This window comes from Nematostella vectensis, chromosome 1, assembly GCF_932526225.1.
Source record: "Nematostella vectensis chromosome 1, jaNemVect1.1, whole genome shotgun sequence".
Lineage (NCBI taxonomy): Eukaryota > Metazoa > Cnidaria > Anthozoa > Actiniaria > Edwardsiidae > Nematostella > Nematostella vectensis.
Window position 1 is genome coordinate 10,138,001 of NC_064034.1, and position 22,406 is coordinate 10,160,406.

The 22,406-nt window shown below is 39.6% G+C and overlaps 2 protein-coding genes and 1 long non-coding RNA gene across 3 annotated transcripts in view; 1 reads left to right on the top strand and 2 right to left on the bottom strand.

The window, feature by feature from the left end:
* The first annotated feature begins 212 nt into the window (after positions 1–212).
* LOC5520285 (armadillo-like helical domain containing protein 1) overlaps positions 213–22,406 on the top strand; it is a 65,866-nt gene continuing 43,672 nt past the window's right edge. Inside the window, exons 1-2 of the mRNA XM_048731358.1 lie at positions 213–350; positions 11,367–11,422. The gene's annotated coding sequence lies outside the window, so the exon portion shown is untranslated. The remainder of the gene's footprint in view (positions 351–11,366; positions 11,423–22,406) is intronic.
* On the bottom strand, positions 9,526–22,394 carry LOC5498275 (potassium voltage-gated channel protein Shaw). The gene is made up of 3 exons (XM_048731336.1): positions 19,996–22,394; positions 12,289–13,157; positions 9,526–11,213 (listed from the first exon to the last, which is right to left on the bottom strand). The coding sequence occupies exons 1-3, from the start codon at positions 20,530–20,532 to the stop codon at positions 10,598–10,600; spliced, it is 2,022 nt and encodes a 673-aa protein (XP_048587293.1). The 5' UTR covers positions 20,533–22,394; the 3' UTR covers positions 9,526–10,597.
* On the bottom strand, positions 13,370–16,600 carry LOC116603771. Its single transcript, XR_004290787.2, has 2 exons — positions 15,088–16,600; positions 13,370–14,840 (listed from the first exon to the last, which is right to left on the bottom strand). It is a non-coding gene; the product is annotated as an uncharacterized LOC116603771 (long non-coding RNA).

A 22,406-nucleotide genomic window follows, 5' to 3' on the forward strand; every position in this document is an offset into this window, starting at 1 on the left:
CACATTGGTGTTACTGTTTAGAGCAGCCCCAATTACGAGATATCCGCGTTATTATCTAACGTTGTAGTTAATTTAGCCCAGTGCGACTGTACAATCACAGGTTTATGGTTGAATTTAGCGTGCAAGACTTGTCTTTGTGTTGAGATGTTCCGCGTTATTGGCAACGTCAAACGTCTTCTTGGTGAAGAAATATAGACATGGTATTGGGAAAATGACAACAGCAAGGCGTCCAATCAGAGCACCTGACCAAGAATATGTTTGCTAGAGTCTACAATGCTGGCAAGGCTTGGAGAAAGAGACTAGAACTCCATCACTGGAGCGTAACATCGAACCGCAATATCCACATCAAAGTATGAAATGAACCTTATAATTTATAGAACATTCTAGTGCTTTTGGATTTGGTTGTAAAATTGTTGTTTCATCCGCTGGTTGGTGTAAGTGATTTTGAGATATTTTGTAATAGCTTTGGATGGTCTTCAAAGTGGCGCTCGTTTGTCGCCTAGATGCAAATCCCCTTCCTTTTAAAAGGATACATTATGCAAATCCATTGCCTGTTCTGTTGCTGGGAGGAAACAGGAAAGCCCGCGAAATTGTTTTTTTTATTACCAGCTCTCTGGCTCCTGTATTGACTTATTCACTCTGTCCTACCATCTAGGATAAAAACCTTGGGTCTACTCGTATTAGAAGGACAGAAATGCTTATTCGAGAGCATTAAAAATTCAGCGTTCAAGTTACTTATAGACGTTGTGATACTTTGTTTTTATATTATGTCACGCAAACTAAGTTCTCAAAACACACAAAGAAAAATCATAGACCTCGATCCGAAATCAGACAGCTTCACTAAGTAAAAAAAGTGGTTAGTCATTCAAATTGCATTTAACCATTTAATTGTTTGGTCATGTGCGAGACGCAGCCAAAGCTTTGCTATATCGCGTTCTATGATACGATTCTGTCCGCAAAATAGTGATACCCCTCATTTCACGCAAAATTATTGTGAGCTTGTGTAAAGTGCGTATGGTCCAAATACCGTGTTGTGGGCTGTATTCCACACTCGAAATAGATTAGATCTCCGTATAGAAAATCGCGCGGGAATTTCTCAACGAACCAGGCCTGTTACACGCTCTTTTTCATCACCCAGGCCTGCGAGCTTGTAAAGACGCAAACCAAGGTCTCTTTTAAATTTGACAGTCTGTTCAATTATAGTGACAAATTAAGATACAATAGCCCGGTTAAAAGCTCCACATCTAGTTATGCTTTGCGCTAACTTATTTGAGGACGTGATTGGGCGTAATTTTCTTTCGACCCTGAGGGTGAATAATTCAAATTTCACTTTTACCCACGTAAACAATAGAAATTTGACCTCTATTTAACGGAGCCCGTGGCTCGAATTAAATGCTTTGTGAACGGGTTTATTATTTCATATTTCTATAAAAAACTAACCTAGAATGAATCTGGAAAGAATGCTTGCGGCTAAGAACAAAGTTTGTTTTTTAAAGGTCTTTTTGTGTGCAATATTCCGTGTGGTAGAAAAATTTAGTATGATTTGGGTTAATACTTCCCTAATGACTCTTTCTCTAATCAATAACGTCATTAAAAAAATGCAAGACAATCTGCAAGACCAAACGGAAATAGAACATGTTATTTTCTTCATTTTACTAATATCCCTTCTGTTTGTTCTCTCTTATCGTACGTTTGATTCCAGCAAGGGTTTATCCGGTTTGTCCTTTTGCATATGAGGCTTTTCTACGAAACTGTCAATGATGTCATTCACCTCTTGGTGCCAAGAAACTAAACGCGGCGACAACAAGCGTAGACTCTTCTTCTATGCATACCAATTATACTACCGACCTCACTAAAAGGTTTTGGGAAATTTCTTTTAACACATAAACTCCTAAGAGATTTCTTTGGCTTAGCGCTAATTAGCATCACTCAAATCAAGCCAGTCTCTTAGTATAAACCATTTTGTACAGCTCATCTAATTCCTTTCGCTTTTAAAGCAGTTTTCAAATGGCATATTCTTAAGGTACCGCCCCCTAAGTTGTTTACTCATTATATCCAAATGGAACGCCGTATTTCCTGTTATGATTTTTTTGTTGTTGTCTTTACCGTGATTCGGGTATAAGAAAATTTTCCAGTGGAGATGAAGATGCTAACGAATGTTCGGATTTAGTATTGTTTACACACCACACAGTGCATAGATATCCCAAGATCACGTCGCCTCGAATGGTTTACGATTTCCATGGCGGTTTTTTCCACCTGTAAGACGATCAATAATCCTCTTAAGATTCCGGTGTGATTTTGAGATATATGTACAAACGCGGTGACCAAAGCCATTTATCCATTTACACTGTTAAATCACTCGGAATAAACAGAATTTTTCAAAATGTTCCATAACTGTTATAAGATTTGCTTTAAAACATTATATGAAATGGTTTGAAATATTCTGGGCTTACAGAATATTCTAATATGTTATGCTATTAGTATGATATTTTTTTAAGATTAAAATTATTGAAAATATTACTCTGGGTTTAAAATGACATATTTCTGTTCCTGGCTCCCTGTGTCGGATAACAATTTTAAAATAATAATACGGGCGTGCTTCGTTTCGCGGGGTGCTTTAAGAATTTCCTTTGAGAATGGCACTGTGTTGAGTTTTGTCCATCTCTCTGTGATCTCTACAAAGGTAAAGTCGCGTTGTTCCTCGAATTTCCTTCTCATCTTGCGGCTTGGAACATCAATAATTCATAAAAAAAATAGGAGCATATAGATTTTTTTTTAGAAAATGACAGTGCACGGATTTTCAATCCATACGACTGAAATCCGTTTTTGTAAAAAAAAATAATTAAAAACTTTGATATGGTTTCCTTCGAGAACGTAAGCCTTGCTCAATCCTTAAAAGCATCCATGTCCAATACGTTCACTCCCTGGAAGGCTTTTTAAAGAAGGCCAATCACGCCGCCATTGTACTCTCCCGCTCAATACCGAGACGCACAAAGCATCAATTTCTATCGGCTAATTCAAGCGAGCAAGAAATATTTTTTTCATAGAAATATTGTTACCCAAGGATCTGCCTTCAATTGTGAATGGTTATTTTTATTGAAAGTTCAATTGTAAAAAAAAAAAAAGCAGAAGAGGGGTTGGTCGACATTTTAAAACCTTCTGTGAACCCCATCTTTTCCCGTGTCTAAAAATAAAAATGATGTTTATAGCTGCTATCTGTCACTGTAGAAACGCATATCATACATATATTTCCGTCGTTTATCACAATATTCAAGAGAACTACCTAAGGTGGTGAGGAAAATACTTCAGAATCCAGTGCAAAAGAAAGAGTTAATAGCTATTAATACATAGTTTGAACCACCGTTAAGTGGAGACGTCTACTAGTGTCGGCCTGATAAAGCTGTCTGGGCTACAGCTCGTATACTTAGATGAATGGGTTTCTACTTGAATTAAGAGAGAGCCCCAAGTGTCTGTCATTTGCTGCCGTTTGAATTTCAGTGCCCTTGTTTCGCTGTCTTTGTTTTTCTAGCCTCGAGTGAGGTTTCCTGCCAGCTTAAGCGCATGAGATAGGCTTTCAATCCCTTAATGGAAAGGAGCTTTTATTGTCGTGTGCCATTATTGATTTGCAGGCATCTTAATGGCCACCCTAAGTGCTATCAGTGTCTTTTGCAGTCGACTTGAATTACGGCATAACTACATCAAGCCGTTATGATTCTCCGTTGAAATCAAGACTCTACTTCTTTTGTCTTTGATGGATAAAACACCTCTTGTGTGTAAGAGATCTTGTTTTTTTTGTTTTTGTTTTTTTGCAAGGGGAACCGCCATATTCTATACCACTAAGATGCCGGAAAGTGTAAGATTGTAACATCGAACAGTCGAGTAACAACAAGAATAATCTTTTTTTTTTTACAAATTTCCTGTTGTGGTTTAAAGATACTGTACACTCATTTTGCATTGTTTTCCGACAATTACACATTATACATAATGACCGTCCGTACAGACATTGATCTCGCGACTGTAAGCGTGTCCGCAGGCTACTACTAACAGGAGAGGGGTGCGTGTGGGTGAGGAAAAGGCAGGGGTGGGGAGATGAAGATGTTAAGGCCTTTCGTGCCATGCAGTTAGTCTACGCTCTGAGGACAAAATAAGCGCACACTCTGAAGACGGAAAAAGCGCACACTCTGAAAACGAAATAAGCGCACACTCTGAAGACGGAATAAGCGCACACTCTGACGATAGAATAAGCGCACACTCTGAAGACGGAATAAGCGCACACTCTGACGATAGAATAAGCGCACACCCTGAAGACGGTATAAGCGCACACTCTGACGATAGAATAAGCGCACTTTCTAAGGACGGAAAAAGCGCACACTCTGAAGATGGAATAAGCGCACACTCTGACGATAGAATAAGCGCACACTCTGAAGACGGAATAAGCGCACACTCTGACGATAGAATAAGCGCACACCCTGAAGACGGTATAAGCGCACACTCTGACGATAGAATAAGCGCCCATTCTAAGGACGGAAAAAGCGCACACTCTGAAGATGGAATAAGCGCACACTCTGACGATAGAATAAGCGCACTTTCTGAGGACGGAATAAGCGCACACTCTGAGCACGGAATAAGCGCACACTCTGAGCACGGAATAAGCGCGTACTCTGAGGACGGAATAAACGCACACTCTGAAGACGGAATAAACGCACACTCTGAAGACGGAATAAGCGCACACTCTAAAGACGGAATAAGCGCGCACTCTGAGACGGAATAAGCACACACTCTGAAGACGAAATAAACGCACACTCTGAAGACAGAATAAGCGCACACTCTGAAGACGGAACAAGCGCATACTCTGAGAACGGAATAAGCGCCGGAATAAGCGCACACTCTGAAGACGGAATTAACGCACACTCTAAAGACAGAATAAGCGCACACTCTGAAGATGGAATAAGCGCACACTCTAAAGACGGAAGAAGCGCACACTCTGAAGACGGAGTAAGCGCACACTCTGAGGACGGAATAAGCGCACACTCTAAGGATGGAATAAGTGTACACTCTGAAGACGGAAAAAGCGCAAACTCTGAGAAGGGAATAACCATACACTCTGAGGACGGAATAAGCGCACTCTGAAGACGGAATAGGTGCATACTTGAAGACGTAAAAAGCGCAAACTCTGAAAATGGAATAAGTGCACACTCTGAAGACGGAATGAGCGCACACTCTGAAGACGGAATACCGTACAGAACAAGTCACACGTTTGACTCAGACGTTTATTTTCTTTATTTCAACTTACAAAAGTACCAGGATTCTATTTACATACTCATTTGAAAATGAATTAACAATAAATGTGCACTTTCGCCAACCATATATCCTGAAACAGTTTTTCATATGATAACAGACCTTTTTCAGTGTTCATTTTAACTGTACTTTCTTATATTAAGTAGGCCGAAATGTCGCACGTAAAAAAAAAACAGGTTAAAATTTGCTTATGTACAATCTTGGACTGCTTTTATTGTTAATTTACACAATTATTTCAGTGCAGGGAGGCGGGGGACGCAATTACTGATTTCTGAAATAAATATCGTTTAAGAACCAATTACAATACACCTATTTCAATAAAGTTTGACTATAAGAGAATGTAAAATGGAAGAACGTTTGGCCAATAATAATGTTTTCTTTTATTAAAAATTCGTTCATTCATTACAAGGGCCTCTCTGCAAACTTAACTAATACCGCATTCACACCAGCACTTAAACTAGTTTAAAGGTGGCTCAATTAAACTGGTTTAAAACTCAATTTCCAAAGAGTGGACAGAACCAAGAACAAAACTGAATAGACTGTGCTGTACATGTTACTAAGTGATCATTTAGCTGGTAAGAATTCATCACAATGAGAAACTTGGAGAGTTATCAGGCAAAGAAAAACCTTGTTTAACTAAACATGGTTTTGGTGTGAATGCAGCATTAACCTACCCTGGTTCCAGAGCCTCGAACGACTCTCTAGTTAGTAACCAATAAATAAAACGTTCGAGGCCCTGGAACCAGGGTAGCATTAGTCTCACTGAATTTTATTAACAGATACTTGTTTTCCCTAACCAGTGGTGTTTGGCATTCATCATTTTCCATTTTCTTAAAGTCAACCTTAATTGAAATAGGTGTATAAGTACACAAGAAGTAAAATTCCGGATCGATTCAAACGAATCGAACATCGAACCATGAATTGCATCCAGTCCTCCAACCCCCCTGGTCATTGTGAAGCAACAATTTACGACATAGGCTTAAACTTTTTATACCCACTCGCTCACTTAACAAACACGACTCACTTAACAAACTGTATAGACTGCGACAAACCGAGCTAATGTCTGTTGTACAGCGAAACCTATTTTTAACGGACACTCGAGATACAAGTACGGAACTGCTCTACAGTCAAACCTCTTTATAACGGTCATGGCTCCTAGCGAACTACTGTCGACAGGGGCAAAAAATGGCAAAGCTCAAATTGTAAGTTCGTGCTTAGATGTTCCTTGTGTAATATAAAACAAAATAAGCATTAGTATTTTTTGGTAGGTTACCCGTTCTTGAGATTTTGAAAATTGTAAGACTCTTGATTTGTCTGAAATTGCCCAATTTGGGCGAAATTTGCTCCTTTTTACATGATCTATGGCAACTTTGCTCAATCATATCTCTGGAACCGATCATCTACCAAAAAATAGTAAAGCTTATTTTGTTTTATATTATGCAAGGAACCTATAGGCAAAATATAAACAAAATGTAAGCTAACACAACCTTACAATTATAATTTTGCCGCCATTTTTTGCTCACTACTGTCAACAAGCCACTTGCAATAAGAAATCACGTGACTTTTTGGGTGGCAAACCTGATCTCTGGTTTTTGGCGGCAAAATGACAAAAAAGAAAAAGAGACTTATTCAACGATTCGAAGCGAAGACAATTATTCATAAATTTTCACAAAGAAAACGAAGTATTCACAAGTACAATCATTGTATGATTTGTTAATAATTAACTTCACGCCATGGCTAACACTGTAAAATGCGTCCTCAATTAATCTGTCTAGCGGTCATTTTCGAATTTGAAACTGGACTATTTCTTTCTTCATTTTAGCGTAAGTTTCACACTCAAAATTCATGTGATTTCTTAGTGGCCAATTGTATAGTCAAACCAGAAAACCGCTGATTCAAGCGAACGGCGATAGCAGTTCCCGTTTTGGCAGTGGGGAACAGTCCAGAAGTTGGAATTTAAAAAACTATTACCACATTGATCGCTTGGATAGCACAAAATGCGCCGTGCATAACAAAGTACAAACACTATTCATTAGTGACTCTTAATTATTGAAATTAACTATAATAAATCCGAGTCAATATTTCGATATTTATGAGGTTATTACCATAAGTGGGAAAACTGATAAAATAAGCTGATAATTTTCTTTTAAATGTTCTTAGTTTTGAGACTCGTATGACGATAACAGTCCCGATAGATTGTAACCTTTTCTGCTCAGATAAATATATCAAAGTTCGTTTCAACTTATACACGCACACTTCAAGGGGCGAATCGTCACCTGCACATCAAGTCTGCGCGTGGTGTTTTAAGTTTGACATGCACTACCGTGGCCACCTTGACAGTTTTGTGAAGTGAGCCAATAAGGATGCGAGAAACGTACTATCTGTTACGACGCGCGCTACCGTGGCCACCTTGACAGTCTTGTGAAGTGAGTCAATAAGTATGCGAGAATCGTGTCATCTGATTGTCACCGACTTCATAAGCCAATCAGTGTGACATTCGCACAAACTATTTGTGAATAAATAACATCACAATATTTAGAAAAAAAGGGATGCACTTAATTTTCTGAAGAAACTTTTTTTTACCACATCTACATTTGTTTTGCACCTTTTGATTTGGTTTGCACAAACTATTTTGTAATTTAAATTAGATAAACAAATGCACTGGGTTGGAAAATGTGATGTAGCTCTATCTGCTCCAATTAATGATTCCTATGTGGTTATGAAACATGCCCATAGACTCTCAAAGAAATGCTTATTAAGTACTGCATTTCCCTCACTTTACTAATAAAAGCCAACAGTGGCATTTGACACATATTTTAGTCCACAGAAGATAAATTGCAGTCCCAACCCCCCCCCCCCCCCAAAAAAAAATAATAATAAATAAATAACAAATCAGCTATGTGTGTTTTTGTGGACATCGACTTCAAAAGCCCTATATTTTAGAAATGCATTTTCATTGAGAAGAAAATGCTAAATAGATTTGCTGTTTGTGATTTGTGGTAGCTAGTTCAATAAATACTGTGACCACATGACACCAAGTTAACTAATCATTGTGCTGGTTATGATTTTAAACTTCGAAAAATAAGATTAACATCAATGGTTACAAATTTGTTTACAATTTCCATTTCCCATTCATGATAGATCAATGTTAAGGGATTTTTATTTTGATAATAATAAATAGGTTTAAATTTACCCATTATAATTATCAGAACCAAAGTATGGCAGGTAAACACACTATTTTACCTACAACACACTCTTTGATTTTATACATAAAAATGTGTAATCTATACAACTTAAAGCCGCATTGTCACCAGTTTACTTCCGGTCAATTACTTAACAATATCCGATTATTTTTAACGGAAAATGCAAAAAAATATTTAAAATATTGAAAGCAGTGTGTCTTTTGGAAGTTTCTTTGATGATGTGACTGATAATTTAGAGCGGATGGCCTATTTAATATCTTGGATTCTAATAGATTATTTTGTCTTTTGACGGTTGAGGTTTCCGTCGGACCTCCGGAAGTAAACTGGCGACAATGCGGCTTTAAGCAGGGCTGTTCTTATTTATGGAGTGTTTTTAACTAAATTGTTATTAAAGATGTTCTTAGTTTTGCTTTTACAAATTACTATGTTAATTCTTGAAATAATGAAAACAACAGCAAGTGTACTGTAAGCTTATATAAAAACATAAATAAATAATACCAATGAAGTATCAATAAGAGTTACACAGATTTATCACAATGAAATTATACTCTTTGATTTTATACATAAAAATGTGTAATCTATACAACTTAAGCAGGGCTGTTCTGTTCAGGGCTGAATCACAATGTAATTATACATCCAAATATCAAAGTTAGCAAAAAGTCTGCAAATGCATTACATCCATATTTATCAGAAGTAAGTAAATTACTATAACTGCCAAAAACTATTCTGTTTACCCATTGATCCAAAAACTTGAAAACAAAAAATGAAAACTTTACCAGCCATATGCATCTACTAAAGCCAAAAGAACAATATCATAAATGTAAGCCTTTATCTTCTGCGTGTCTCGGCGGTAAAGAAGTCATCTAAACCTACATGCTTTTCCAAAGATGTTTACAAACGATCTCGATCGCCCAACAGGAATGTCCGGTAGCACTTAGTTCACAGGAAAACAACGGAAACATATCTTGCAAATCCGAAACTTTGGTACATATGGGTGAGGAACATAAAATGCTTCTTTCCTTTATAGCTCTCACATCACTTGGACCCCTTTTCTCCTGGTAAGATTCACATCGCTACGGTTGGTGGTGGTACGACCGCCATATTGAATTTTTGTTAAACCTCCATCCACAGGAAACCCGGTCAAATTAGCTAATTTGCATACGACAAGGTCACGTGTTTGCAAACCAAGAATAGCGTGCGTCACATTTTTATAACTTTGTCTTTGGTGGTCACGGTAGCGCGCGTCGTATTGTATAACTTTGTTTTGGTGGCCACGGTAGCGAGCGTCGTATTGTATAACTTTGTCTTTGTGGACAGTGCTGAAAAACGCAAGACTAGTTCCAGTGCCGCGCGGTTAAACCAGCCTTATTGTTTTGAAATGGCGGCGTTTTACCGGCGAACTGTCACATTTTGGCGAATGCTAAGAAAACTAGATCAAACCCAAGGCTAAAATTTTCTATATGACTCCCTCATTATCACACAAATCTGTCAGGGGGGCACGAGTCGCATTGTAAAACTTTGTCTTGGTGGTCACGGTAGCGCGCGACGTACTTTCAGTTCCTATTGGTCACGCTAAGTTTTAATGCTCTTATTCTTTTAACGGGCAATGACCAGGGGTTCTCGTGCTTTAGCTTCCGTCTCCCCTCTTATATAGCCCCTTGAAATGTTACCGTTAAAATGAAGCATGTAATAATTAGATTTCGCACGAGTATCCTTTTTCTGGCAAGGAACTGTTTCTCCTGCAGGCGATCACAATTTTTACCTAGTACAGCGTCCTTACTAACATATATAGATGTTTGATTGGTTCTTTGATATCTTCGCAATAAGTAACGGCTTACCCCTTCAGTCTCTTCTCCCTCCTGGGGATATGCCTTTCTTGTCCAGGATTTGTTGTGAGATGTCAATCTGAATGGTCTCCCTTTTTCGAATGTAATTTGGATACTATCCAAAGCGGGCAAGCATTTATTTAAAGTATGCCCCGATTCTTGACATTCAGAAGGATGCTTGGTCTAGCCAAGCAACCCCTTTGCGTCCCTCTGACTGAACGCCTTTCGCTTACCGTCGGCCCTTCAGGGCCTACCTTTCTGATCGTGTGGCTACCTACGTCCTCTCCCTGGACCTGTCGGCTCAACCTTGTTACCTTTAGTTGGAGATGATGCTCTTTTTCCCTCTTGTGGCCTCGCCCTCGCTCCAGATCCACCTTCCGCCTGTTCTGCTTCCGGATCTTCCTCAACAAATGAATCGTTGACGTTCCCAAGATCCGTGTCTAATGTCACCGTTAACGTCGGTTTTACAAACCGCACTGAATGCTTGACCGTTCTTTTGACCGGCGTTCCGGGCCGTCCACCATTTGCGCGGTCCCGCTTTTCCGTCTCTTCCACTGCAGTCATTGCCCTGTCAATGTCGTCTAAGTCAAACTCGTCTGACTCGTTGTGTACTATCTTTCCTGTGCTCCCGAACTCGGAGCACGACAGATCTAGAATGTTCTCGGTTACATCCGGGTTCTCCACCGTAAGGCTGTTGCCGAAGTGCGGAGGGGTTTTTGGGGGAGTATCAATAGTCGTAGTCTGAGTGCTGGTGAAACTTTTCTTACGGTCGTCTGGGGGAGACGATTTACCCGCGTGAAGGTCCTCGTTACTGCGCGTGCGTGCTGGAAGTGACATCCTAGGTACCACTCCTCCTGCGTACAGTGAAGACCGTGCTCGCCGAGCCCTGGGGCGACGGATGATTTACTTTAGTAATTTATATCTTAGCATTGAGATTAAGATATAAATAAGTTGTAATAAAATGTTAGAAGTACCTTGAATACTGCCTGTAAGTTACCCGCGCAAGATATCTAATACTAAAGCTTTGATGCTTTTGCAGGACCAAAGAGAGGGGGGTTAGGATCAATGGCACATATAACGACGTGGCATAATATGGTGAGTGTTATGAAGTAAACATGTAAAGCGCAAGTGTGCCTTTACACAGTGAGTCATGCCTTAAACACACTGCACCACATAAGCTGTACCTAGGGACCACCTGCACAGTGAGCCATGCACCAACACACTGCACCACACAAGCTGTACCTAGGGATTACCTGCCCAGTGAGCCATACATTAACACACTGCACCACACAAGCTGTACCTAGGGACCCACCTGCACAGTGAGCCATGCACTAACACACTGCACCTCACAAGCTGTACCAAGGGACCACCAGCACAGTGAGCCATGCACCAACACACTGCACCACACAAGCTGTACCTAGGGACCCACCTGCACAGTGAGCCATGTACTAACACACTGCACCACACAAGCTGTACCTAGGGACCCACCTGCACAGTGAGCCATGTACTAACACACTGCAACACATAAGCTGTACCTAGGGACCCACCAGCACAGTGAGCCATGCACCAACACACTGCACCACACAAGCTGTACCTAGGGACCCACCTGCACAGTGAGCCATACATTAACACACTGCACCACACAAGCTGTACCTAGGGACCACCTGCACAATGAGTCATGTACCGACACACTGCACCACACAAGCTGTACCTAGAGACCACCTTCACAGTGAGCCATGCACTAACACACTGCACCACACAAGCTGTACCTAGAGACCACCTTCACAGTGAGCCATATAATAACACACTTCACCACACAAGCTGTACCTAGGGACCACCTGCACAATGAGTCATGTACCGACACACGAGTTGTACCCCAGGTCTATATGAAGAGAGAATCAATAACACAAAAAACTGCATAATAAACTATCCGTACATAAGCTTTTCTGCGTTTCTTTTACCTTCTGAAGTTGTTCATCCTGATCGACTCCTCGTTCATCCCGCCGTTCATAGTCGGTGCAACATGTTCATCCTTCTCTGCAGCATTATCTGTACTCATATCATCGCTAGGCCGCGCTGACTGCGACATCAACACATTCGCCGCGCCAAACAGCTTTCCCCGCGCTTTCTTCGGTAGCTTCATCTTAGCCTGTGCATGCGCGTAGTAAAGCGAGAAATTGCTTCCAATGATTGAGATAGGGAGGGCAGTAATGAGGATGGACAGACCCGCAACTATGGACCCAAAGAGCTTCCCTTGAGTTGTCTTGGGTGCCATGTCTCCGTACCCTACCGTCGTTATGGTAATCAGCGCCCACCAGAAACACTCAGGGACTGACCTGAACGCTGTTTGAGCTTTTCTCTCCGAGATATAGGCAAAGCTCGCACCGATCACCACCGGGATCAACAGCAGTAATAGCAGCAAAAGTAACTCACGGCTGCTAGCAATTATGGTTTGCTTTAGAATTTGAAAACCGAGATTGACTTTAAAGAAGCGCACAAGTCTAAATAGCCTTAGACTGGCCAGGTAGTGGTACGAGTCAGACGGCCTATCCGCTGGGTAATCTTCCCAGCCTTGAGCCAAACGCACGAACAAGGGAAGGATAGCTATGAAGTCCAACCAGTTCTCAAATGATAATGCAAACTCTCGTTTACTTGGGCTTGCTACAGCTCGGATACCGAACTCTAGTGTGAACCAGATACCGCAGATCAGCTCCAGTATCGTTAGGGAGACGTTAACTTGTGGATGGTGATCTTTGATCTCTGGAATCGTCTGTACGCAGTACGCAACAACAGATACGATGATGAACCCCAGGGATATGCCAAACATTATCTGAAAACAGAAGGAAAACATTACATATCACAGACCGCAACGACAAATACGATGATGAATCCCTAAGATACACCAAAACTTTTTTTTAATAGAAGGAAAAATGGGAGTTGTTTCGGCAATGCATGATCCCAGTAAATAAGAAGAGGGTGTGTTTTTGTATCTTTGTCTTTAATTGATTTCCTCGCAGTCGTGAAAATTCTTTTTTTTTATTGGTCTATGGAAAGGGCTAGAACACTTTACTAGAATATCAGGAATGCAGGGTAAGGCGAAAAAACGCTTTCAAGAAAGAATTAGGCACTTCAAGCCTTGTTTGACTGTAAACTTTTGTCCCTTTTATGGTATTGTGCTGAGCTATTAAAGAGGCCTCCGCCATTTTGTCATCTGATTCGATACCAGGTGTGAAAAAGCATCCATTTCAATCGGCTGATTTAGGGAAGCTTTTTCGTGTTTTTTTTTATAGTTGAATTTGTTAAAAAAAATGCATACGATTTTACTTATAGGTGGTTATTTTGAGATTTCTTCTCATAATTTGTCTTAAATGAATACAATAACAAAGGTTATGTAAGGGTTAAATACCGAGGACGAAGGCAGTTTGCCTTCGCAAACAGCCTGAGGGCGCACTGGCTTATTACATGATCTATACCTAGTAAACAACAATTAAAAAAAAAAAAAGACAAAACTCAATAATTGTTGACTTTTTTGGAAATCAAACAAGGTTCAGGTTATTATTGACCTGCAAGAAAACCTAGGAGAGTTGGTGGTTGATTGCACAAATTTGAAAAGCTCATTAGATTAATACTGTACACAATCAAAATTAACATTTAGACAGAGCGGGGCTGCTCCATGCATGGACTCAATTCACAAAGGTGCATTTTAATTGCAAAATGTTCGTAACTCGGAGTTGCAGTGTGAAAACACTGCGAGAATTGAGCTCACTGACAGCGAAGACGAGCGACATATTTTTATTACGCCTTATATCTATTTTCAAGAACTGTAATGTCGACGCAATAAACAAGCGAAACGAGTGAGTAGACGCCTCAGATAGACACACCATAGCCTAACTTTGCCGGGGCACAAAATTTTGCTGAAGTTTTTGTTGAATTTCGAGGGTTACAAATTGAAATTTTGCTTTCATGACATTGTTAATAATCATTGTTAATAATCAATCGTTCTTGTTACAAATCTGTGACGAAAAAGTTGTGTTTTTTGCTCATTTCTACTCAAGGTTCAATATGATGGTCCTTCATTAGTATTCACGGTTAATATCTAGTTATTAACCTACTTCTCCTCATTCTAGTTAACCTCATATTTTTCCCCGCTTTTTCCTGCTGATACATCAAGCCCTCCCCGGTCTTTAAGAATGTAAATTATTCATAGGTATTTTACTGAAATAAAGGACTTGCAAGAACAATGGAAAAGGTGTCAATCATGTAATAAGGCTGAAAAAGGGCTCGTGACATTAGCGGTCATGTGAATGGTCCATTAGTGAGTAAGTTTGCTAAGTGTCCCTACAGACATCTCGCCAACGTGAGTATTGCTAAACCTGCAGGTTTCCCACCGATAATTACGCCAGCATTAAGCCTCATTAAACTTTAATCTTGATTTATTGAAATGGATCTTAGAAAGTTCCTTCATTAATCATGCCAGCTAAAGTTTTCAGCACTCGTGGGGAGATAGCGGCACCTGAAAAACAGTTAATTTTCAATATATAAAAAAGGTCTCCATGATTGCTTGATTTATTAAAGTCTGAGGAAATGCGAATTTTCGTGTGAAAGCGATCCTTTCCTATGGAGATAGCCTCCCCTTAGGGCGCTACCAACCCCCGCTTGGCTGATTATATAACAATTTCAATCGCCCACATATATCCGACTCGTAGCAACTCTCCTCTAAATTAACAGAAGACACAAAGGCTTATAGCCTTTATAGCTACCCGTGCTTTGTCTTGCTTCCCAAAGTCCATTTTCGCTGCCAAAGTGCAAGTGAAATTGGTTCTTAAACAATGATAACTCGGAATTTGTGATGTTTTAACCAGTTTTCGGTTTACTTCCCATTAACCAAACGCTGCTCGAGAGACTACACAATGTCGACTGATTAGGTACTATATTCCAACTAGGATGTCTAGTGACCATAAATGGAATAGTTACTTGAAGACCGAGTGCGGTCTCTTAGCAACATTTAGGGAAATTCAACAATGTGAAAGAGTTTTTAGATATTATCAATTCAAATTAAAGTGAGGATCCATATACTGACATTTTTGGTTAAAAAAGGTCGTAGGACAGGTTCTTTTATTCTGATGTGTTATAACGTCAAATTTCAGTCTGTATGCTCTTTTAAGTAATTAGAATTTTAGTAATTAAAATTACTGGCTTCTTTTACGCGGGTTTTTATTGTATGCATCACAAAGATATGATATCCCTTCCAACATCTCGAGATATCTTAGTTAGCTAGCCCTAACCCTCAGGTTACGTAAACCCTCCAGCATTATTGTTTGCCTGTTGTCTTTTGAAGCTTTCATAATTTCAATCTATTCCTCTCTCTTAAATCAGCTTGTAATTAATGTGTATGAAAAGGAGATAAGGCAAGAAACTCATCCCGATCTTTAGAAAAATTGTTTTGTTAGGGCTAATAGAAAAGGGTTGCCTTCATTTGTCATATAGAAAGAAGATAAAAGTGTTTCGAAGTAAGGTTGTGTGTCGACGAACCAATTTTTTTATGAATACATTTTTTTTCTATGCGAATTATAAGAGCAAACAAACACACAAACAGCAGAGAGGGAAAATAAGACCAAAACCAAACACAAACAATGTATGATTCATTTGGCTTAATGTTTAACGAAGTAGAAGTATCTGTTATTGACCTAGCAATGAGACTCCCCAGACCCTCAAGGCAAACCGTTAAGATTAGTAAGATATATTTTTTCAATCATTACTATTTCTTACAATCGTAGCATCTATAGCTGTCTTTGGCCATCGGCTACCCGAGACCTTTCCTTACAAATGGAAAAGCATCAATCAACCCATTAATTTATCATTTTTGCTTAGATTGAAATAAAAAAAACTTCATAATAATTCGAACGGTATAAGAATGTTAACGATGCGTAGGTCCCTACTTTTTGTATTACCGCCGTTCGCGGTACAACAGTTTTTTTTCCCGACTGATATAAACGCATTGATATTACAAATTGTTCACTTGAACGGTGAGACATGACAAAAGTCTTATTTCTTAAACTTGAAACGGAACTAAATGTCTTGTTAAAGATTCGAATAAATTCAATTTCCTTCCGCATATCCTTAAACTCGACACCACAAGCGAATACTCGAGTATAGCACTAAGATATAGAAATCAAATTCCCCTGGGAAATCCCTACTCAATCAGCCTACGGAAAAAAAGAGCAAATCAATCCAATATAGAAAAGAAAGGGCTCTAAAATTGTTGCGCTTTCTTTGACTTTGAGCATGAAATATTAATGAATTATCAGATTAATAATTTTGTACACCAGAAAATGTAAAGTTACCTATATAATTGGCGTCATGTTAATGTACATTTTGACAAGCAAACAAACAACTTTTAATGATATTTAGAAGGTTCAGTGTTTATTAAAATGTCTAGTGTATTTACACGCCCAAAAAATCGATTAATTTCTTATTCCGCCAAAACACACTTTTTGCTTCCTTAATGAGATTGCTGTTTAGGTAACTATACTACCGTCAAAAAGGGCCCCCGAATGGGGCGAGCGCTTGCGAGTCCGTTATTTTTATGTGAGACCGAGCATTTTTATACTTTTTAAATAATCGAGCAGCGAGCACATACAAAAATACAATGCGAGCCCGGCGGAAAAAATGGGCGAGCATGCGAGCATTTGCCGAAAACTGCGAGCACATCGAAATTTCGGGGGACCATTCGGTGGCCCTTCAAAAAGGCATTGGCAAACGATGTCAATCTGTTATTGATAGCAAGCCACAGGGGAGGTAGATTGCATGACGACCAAGATCGTGGATCCTTCAAGTTTGCTTTTCCACTCTCGCAAAACAGCGCGACTCGCGCACTTATCTCATTAACACATCGGTACCAATAGCAAACCAATTAAGCTTAATGCCTGCGCTTGCTTTTAATCTCTGCGCGATTGTTCAATAGTGTGTTCTTTATTTGCAAGCAAGCTCTTTTGAAACTCTTATCTTAAGTCTCAACGTCTCAACCATAGAAACCATTTAGGATTTGGCAAATTCTATTTCTTTTCAAATGGTTTGTTTTCTCTACCTTGGTTCCAGAGCCTCGAACGTGTTTCTATTTCGCTGGCCACTAAATAGAGAGACGTTCGAGGCTCTGGGACCAGGGTAGGGTTTTTCATATTTTGACGTTTTTTTAAAGTATTTTTTTAAATATTTTAACTAAGGCAAACATTCCTTGCGAGGTCTCTTAATATTTTAATGGCGTTATGTTTTTTGCGTTGTTTATATGCTCTGCTTGCATAAAGCTACAGTAACTTTGTCAAACAGTTAATAGAATTTCCATAAATATTTACGCTACCTAACTTAGCAAAGTGTCGGTCTCTAGCCTCACAAAATTAATGAATGCGCGAGTTTTAAATGAGTTTTCTTTCCTTCCTCTTTTTCTCCTTTTCTAACGGTTTCCTTCCTTTTTTCTCCCTTTGCGCCGATTCTTGCCATATTTTGTCTTTGTACCGTCTCCATCCTGAGTCTCTTGTTTATTCTCACTCTTCACGCTTCAAGTCACTCGCCTCTATGCTCATGTTTCCCTTGTGGTAACTGACCACATGCAGTTTATTCTCACTCTTCACGCTTCAAGCCACTCGCCTCTATGCTCATGTTTCTATGGTAACTGACGACATGCAGTGTTCCCCTTCGTCATGCCCTGTGTTTCGCTCAAAGTCTTATCTCTTTCCTACGCCGTCAGTTTCAGCGTCCCAGCCCCCCCCCCTTTCTAAAGCTCGATTAAAGAGTCCTGGTCAGCCACACCTTTATAATTGTTTTTATACACGACAAGTGGAGGACAAATTATGAAATCTGAAATAGCCAACTAAAAACAATGAATTTTTATACTATATTGACCAAGTTTAATCGAAAATATCGCATTAACCTCCTCAAATCAGCCGATGGAAATGGATGCTTTTTCTTACTTGGTATTTTGCTACGATCACAAAATGGCGGCTCACAGAAAACTCTTTAGCCCTCATACTACTCATGGATTTGTTTATTCCGACTGGCGGCCAAATGAGGCACTCAGCATGAGACCGAAAAACTCGAATGCTTCCTTCACCTGTTCGAGTAAAAGTGAATAAAGTACTTCAGTGTTTTGAATACGTCCCTAACTTCCCACGACTGTCGCTTTTCGGCGATTATTTTCGAGCATCTTCCTCGTGAAGAATCAGCTGGTCTGGTTATAGGCGCCAAGTTGCCATAGTAACGCCTGTGTACGGCCCCGCGGTTTCCAAGGTTATGTAACGAATACGTAACCCGTAGTATTAATGTGTACTGGTTAGTGTTTATTCGAGGGGATAAATTTAAATCTAGACACCGGTTTCAACCTCCTTCTTTGGATTTCTAATGGTTATTCATTTCTTTACCGGTACTCGTTCTATATCTTGCTGTGTTGAGGGGAGAGAAGGTGCGAGAATTGCGTCAATTACATAAATTGTGTACATCCTTAGTGTAGCATTTTCCAAGTCTGTACGAACAGCACGAGGGGTTATGACCAAGCACAAAATCTCACAAAATACTTATCAGCTGTCATCTTTTTCTTGTTCTAGCTAAGGATTTACTCTTTGGGGAAAAGACGATAAGAAGGCTTACTATTGTGTGTGTACCATGAGACCCGTGTTAGTGTTAGTATATTTGCTGAACATGAAAATAGAACCTTCGCTTATTTCTTTTGAGCATATTTGACGCGCACCGAATTTTTTGTTCTCGAAATTCTCGGGGACTTATCGGATGTCAATCGTGGACGAAAACAAGTTATGAACAGCCGAGTAAGAAATGAAAGAAAAACAAAATGGCAAACGTTGGAAAAGTCGCGTTGTCCCTAAGTAAGCAAAATGAAATTATTATTTTTGGAAATCAATACTTGTCGGGTTACAAAAAACGCCTGCAGACAAAAAAACCTACGGATCTAGGAAGCGAGGTTTCGAAGATATCCCTCCTTATTGTAAAACCTACATTTGGGAGAGATGCTGTGCAAAAGTGTGTTGAGTCTCTAACGCTGTCTTTAGATGAGAATTCTGCATGATTATTCAGAACTGTCGTGTCGTGCCTTTGGCCATATTTACCTTGGGCTTTAGCTTAGTGCACAAGACGACCAATTGATAGTTAGAAATACTCAGAACGTAATTGCATTAGCGATAGGAAATTTAATAAGACTAGTCAGATATCTCTCAATTTTGCCTTAATAACTCAGATATATGCACTTTTCTAAGTGTCTATTTTCTTACTATCTCAATTTTATCGCACGTCTAAAAACAGTGTTCCTTTTTTAATTGTGTAAAATCAACCGTGTAGTATGTTGAAAGCGTTTCGTGATATCACATGCTTTTCATGACTCAGGTTGAATTGGGATGCTTATTTGCAACTTATTATATTTTAACACAGTTCTTAAAATGATTATTGGCGAGTCTAGGTTTGCCGTCTAATGTTTGAAATGCGCAAGAAAGATAACGTTGGATACAGGTGGTACTGGCCGCGCTAGGCACAAAGCTATGCTAATACATCATCAACAAGGAATCGAAAATCATCCCGAAGATTTAGCAATGCGTCTGTTAAAACCGCTGCCGTTAAACTGTGACTATTAGCGTTCGTGTAGCAATCACTCGTAACTGTGGTCTTACCTTCGCCATCCGCGAGGAGCGATGATTTTCAAACATTGACCAAATCTTAGGCTTGTATCTTTGCCATAGAGACGCTTGCTCTACGTTATGTTGCCATTCACCGTAATTATGAAGGTCGTCATCGGATCCCTCGTCGTCCGACAGATCTACACCCTCAAAAAACTTGAGGTTTTCTTGTGCCTCCCTGTGCTGTGTGTAGTATGTCCAGCAGCACGGCTCCATTTGTTTCTCATCGATTCCCCAAAACATAAGCTCTTCTTGGAAAAGAGGCCCGCATACATCGTGAGGTGCATGAAGTTTTCCAGTGCGATAGAAATTCATAATTTGTGCGAATACTCCGGGGTGTCTATCGAAGAAAAACTCGTTTTTCTCCGGATCATAATCTGGATTATTGCGAGTAGATTCAACGGACCACGTAAGTCTCGTATCAGGAAAGTTACGGAGTGTGCTTCGAAACGTTTCATGCCGTACTCCGCCACAGTTGATAATAATTATGTCTCTCCCAGTAGTGCGCTGTCCCTCGTCTGAATCACTCATTTTTTACTGTTGCGCTTCCACTTCCACATATTCCATTGGCAAATCCTCAGTTTTCGGTGCTATAGCCTGTGCTTGGTCTGACTATATAGCGATTCAGGCGACGTGGATTGAGGTTTAAATCCTATCGCTCACTTGTCCGCTGCCACATGCTCGTCCGTATTTAGGACTTTTCCGCTGCTAAAGTCTCGACTACCTCGCTGTATTTACACAAAACTGAAAAAAAGAAAAGAAGAAACGAAAAATCTGCTTCCACGCCGTCTCAAAACACACCAAACCTCTTAACAGGATCTGAGGATGGTTAATAACGGAGAAATTGAATAATGCTGTTCAGCCGAGTGTATGTTGTCCGCTTGAGACTTACTGTGACTCGAATCAGCATTTCAGTTGACCATTACTAGGCAGCAAGAAAAGTCCACCTGCGGTCCCATGAATATTCAGGACCCACAAGCCGATTGGCAATTAGATTCGCAATAAAAACGCGCCTTTTCCATTCCACCCTTTAGTCATTTTGGTAAACTCTGAATAGATGGCATTCAAGTGCTGTCAGCCTGTGGACCAATCAGCGAGCGTGTTGCTTTTTATTTATATTTCAATAGAAACATACGTGTCTCTGATTGGCTCATTCTTCTGGCAAATTCAAATGAAATTCTTCACCTTTCGTTCGAATACGAATATGGAAATCGCGCCGTAGAAACCTAGTTAAAGTAAATAAACACAATTCGAGCATCAAAATGGGAATATTGCCTGCGGTACTTGTAACGTTCAGAATACAAAAAATCTCGTAAAATTCTCATGATTTCGAAAAGCTTTTGAGTAAAACTCCATTTCTCCATAAAGCTTTTGAGATAAACTTTTTTTCTTTCTATTTTACCATTAAAGAGCTTAAATAGGAAAAAAGGGCAACAACAATAATTCATCAGTTTTCGACACCTTCGCTATCGAATGGCGGTAAGTTTAGGAGCGATCCGAGAGAAATTCTTCCTTTTTTATTTATTCAACAGTCCTAATCAGTTTCTAGCTTTGCTCCATTCTTTTATTGCTTGAAGTTTGTTAAATCGTTTTCGGAAATGACAACTTAAACCGAAACTGCGATAAGGAACCTAGAGATGGGCGATCAGTCTTAGTTTTTCTCGTAATGAATTTGTTTGCTGATATAAACAACCAGTCCGCCGTCTTGTCTCCTTGGTAACGGGCAGCTGTGTTTGAGTTGTCATAGATACGCTAGTATGGTGTGATCAGGCGACTTTAGCTCTTACCGAAGTTGTTAAGGGGTAATTTTGTATGTGTTTTATTTTTCTTTGCTGTGTCATATATTGCCTGATATATCGAAAACTAACTTTTGCGTTTTCTTTTTCAATTAGTCTTCTTCCTCGATTTTATTTTCTAGCTTTGACCTCTGGTGCTTGACTTGTTGACAGACTTTCTTCTACTGTAATAACCCCGTTCTATTTATTCAATTTATTACTAAACTCTGCCACACATAACAGCCATCGTTTCATGTATTCTGCATTCACGGTTGTGTTTATCACTGAAAGAGACTAGTCGCTCAGTTTACTGCTGGTCAAATATCTAATCCCCGACTATTTCTTCTCTTATACTTGGGATGTAATACAAAACAAATATTCTTCAAACGAAAATTGCTTTTACAAGTCGTATCCCCTTATTTACTCAAATGACGGTCAAACATTTACGATAGCAATGAAAGGAAACGGGTTTTAAATCAATAAATTGAGTTGTATTGCCGCCTTTTCTAATGTTGAAAATATACCATTTGGTTATACTAAAAACCATTATCGGACTGACGTCACAGATTACATAAGAGCCGTTCATTATTGTGTCAAATTACGCTCGTGTATTTACCAAAGAGTCTCGTT

Excerpts from the sequence above, each read along its gene's own strand:
- LOC5498275 (XM_048731336.1), bottom strand. The coding sequence starts at position 20,532 with ATGAGTGATTCAGACGAGGGACAGCGCACTACTGGGAGAGACATAATT. Across the intron at positions 13,158-19,995 it reads GCTCCTCGCGGATGGCGAAG|ATAATGTTTGGCATATCCCT; the intron begins GTAAGACCACAG and ends TTCTGTTTTCAG. Across the intron at positions 11,214-12,288 it reads AGGATGAACAACTTCAGAAG|GGCTCGGCGAGCACGGTCTT; the intron begins GTAAAAGAAACG and ends CCGTCGCCCCAG.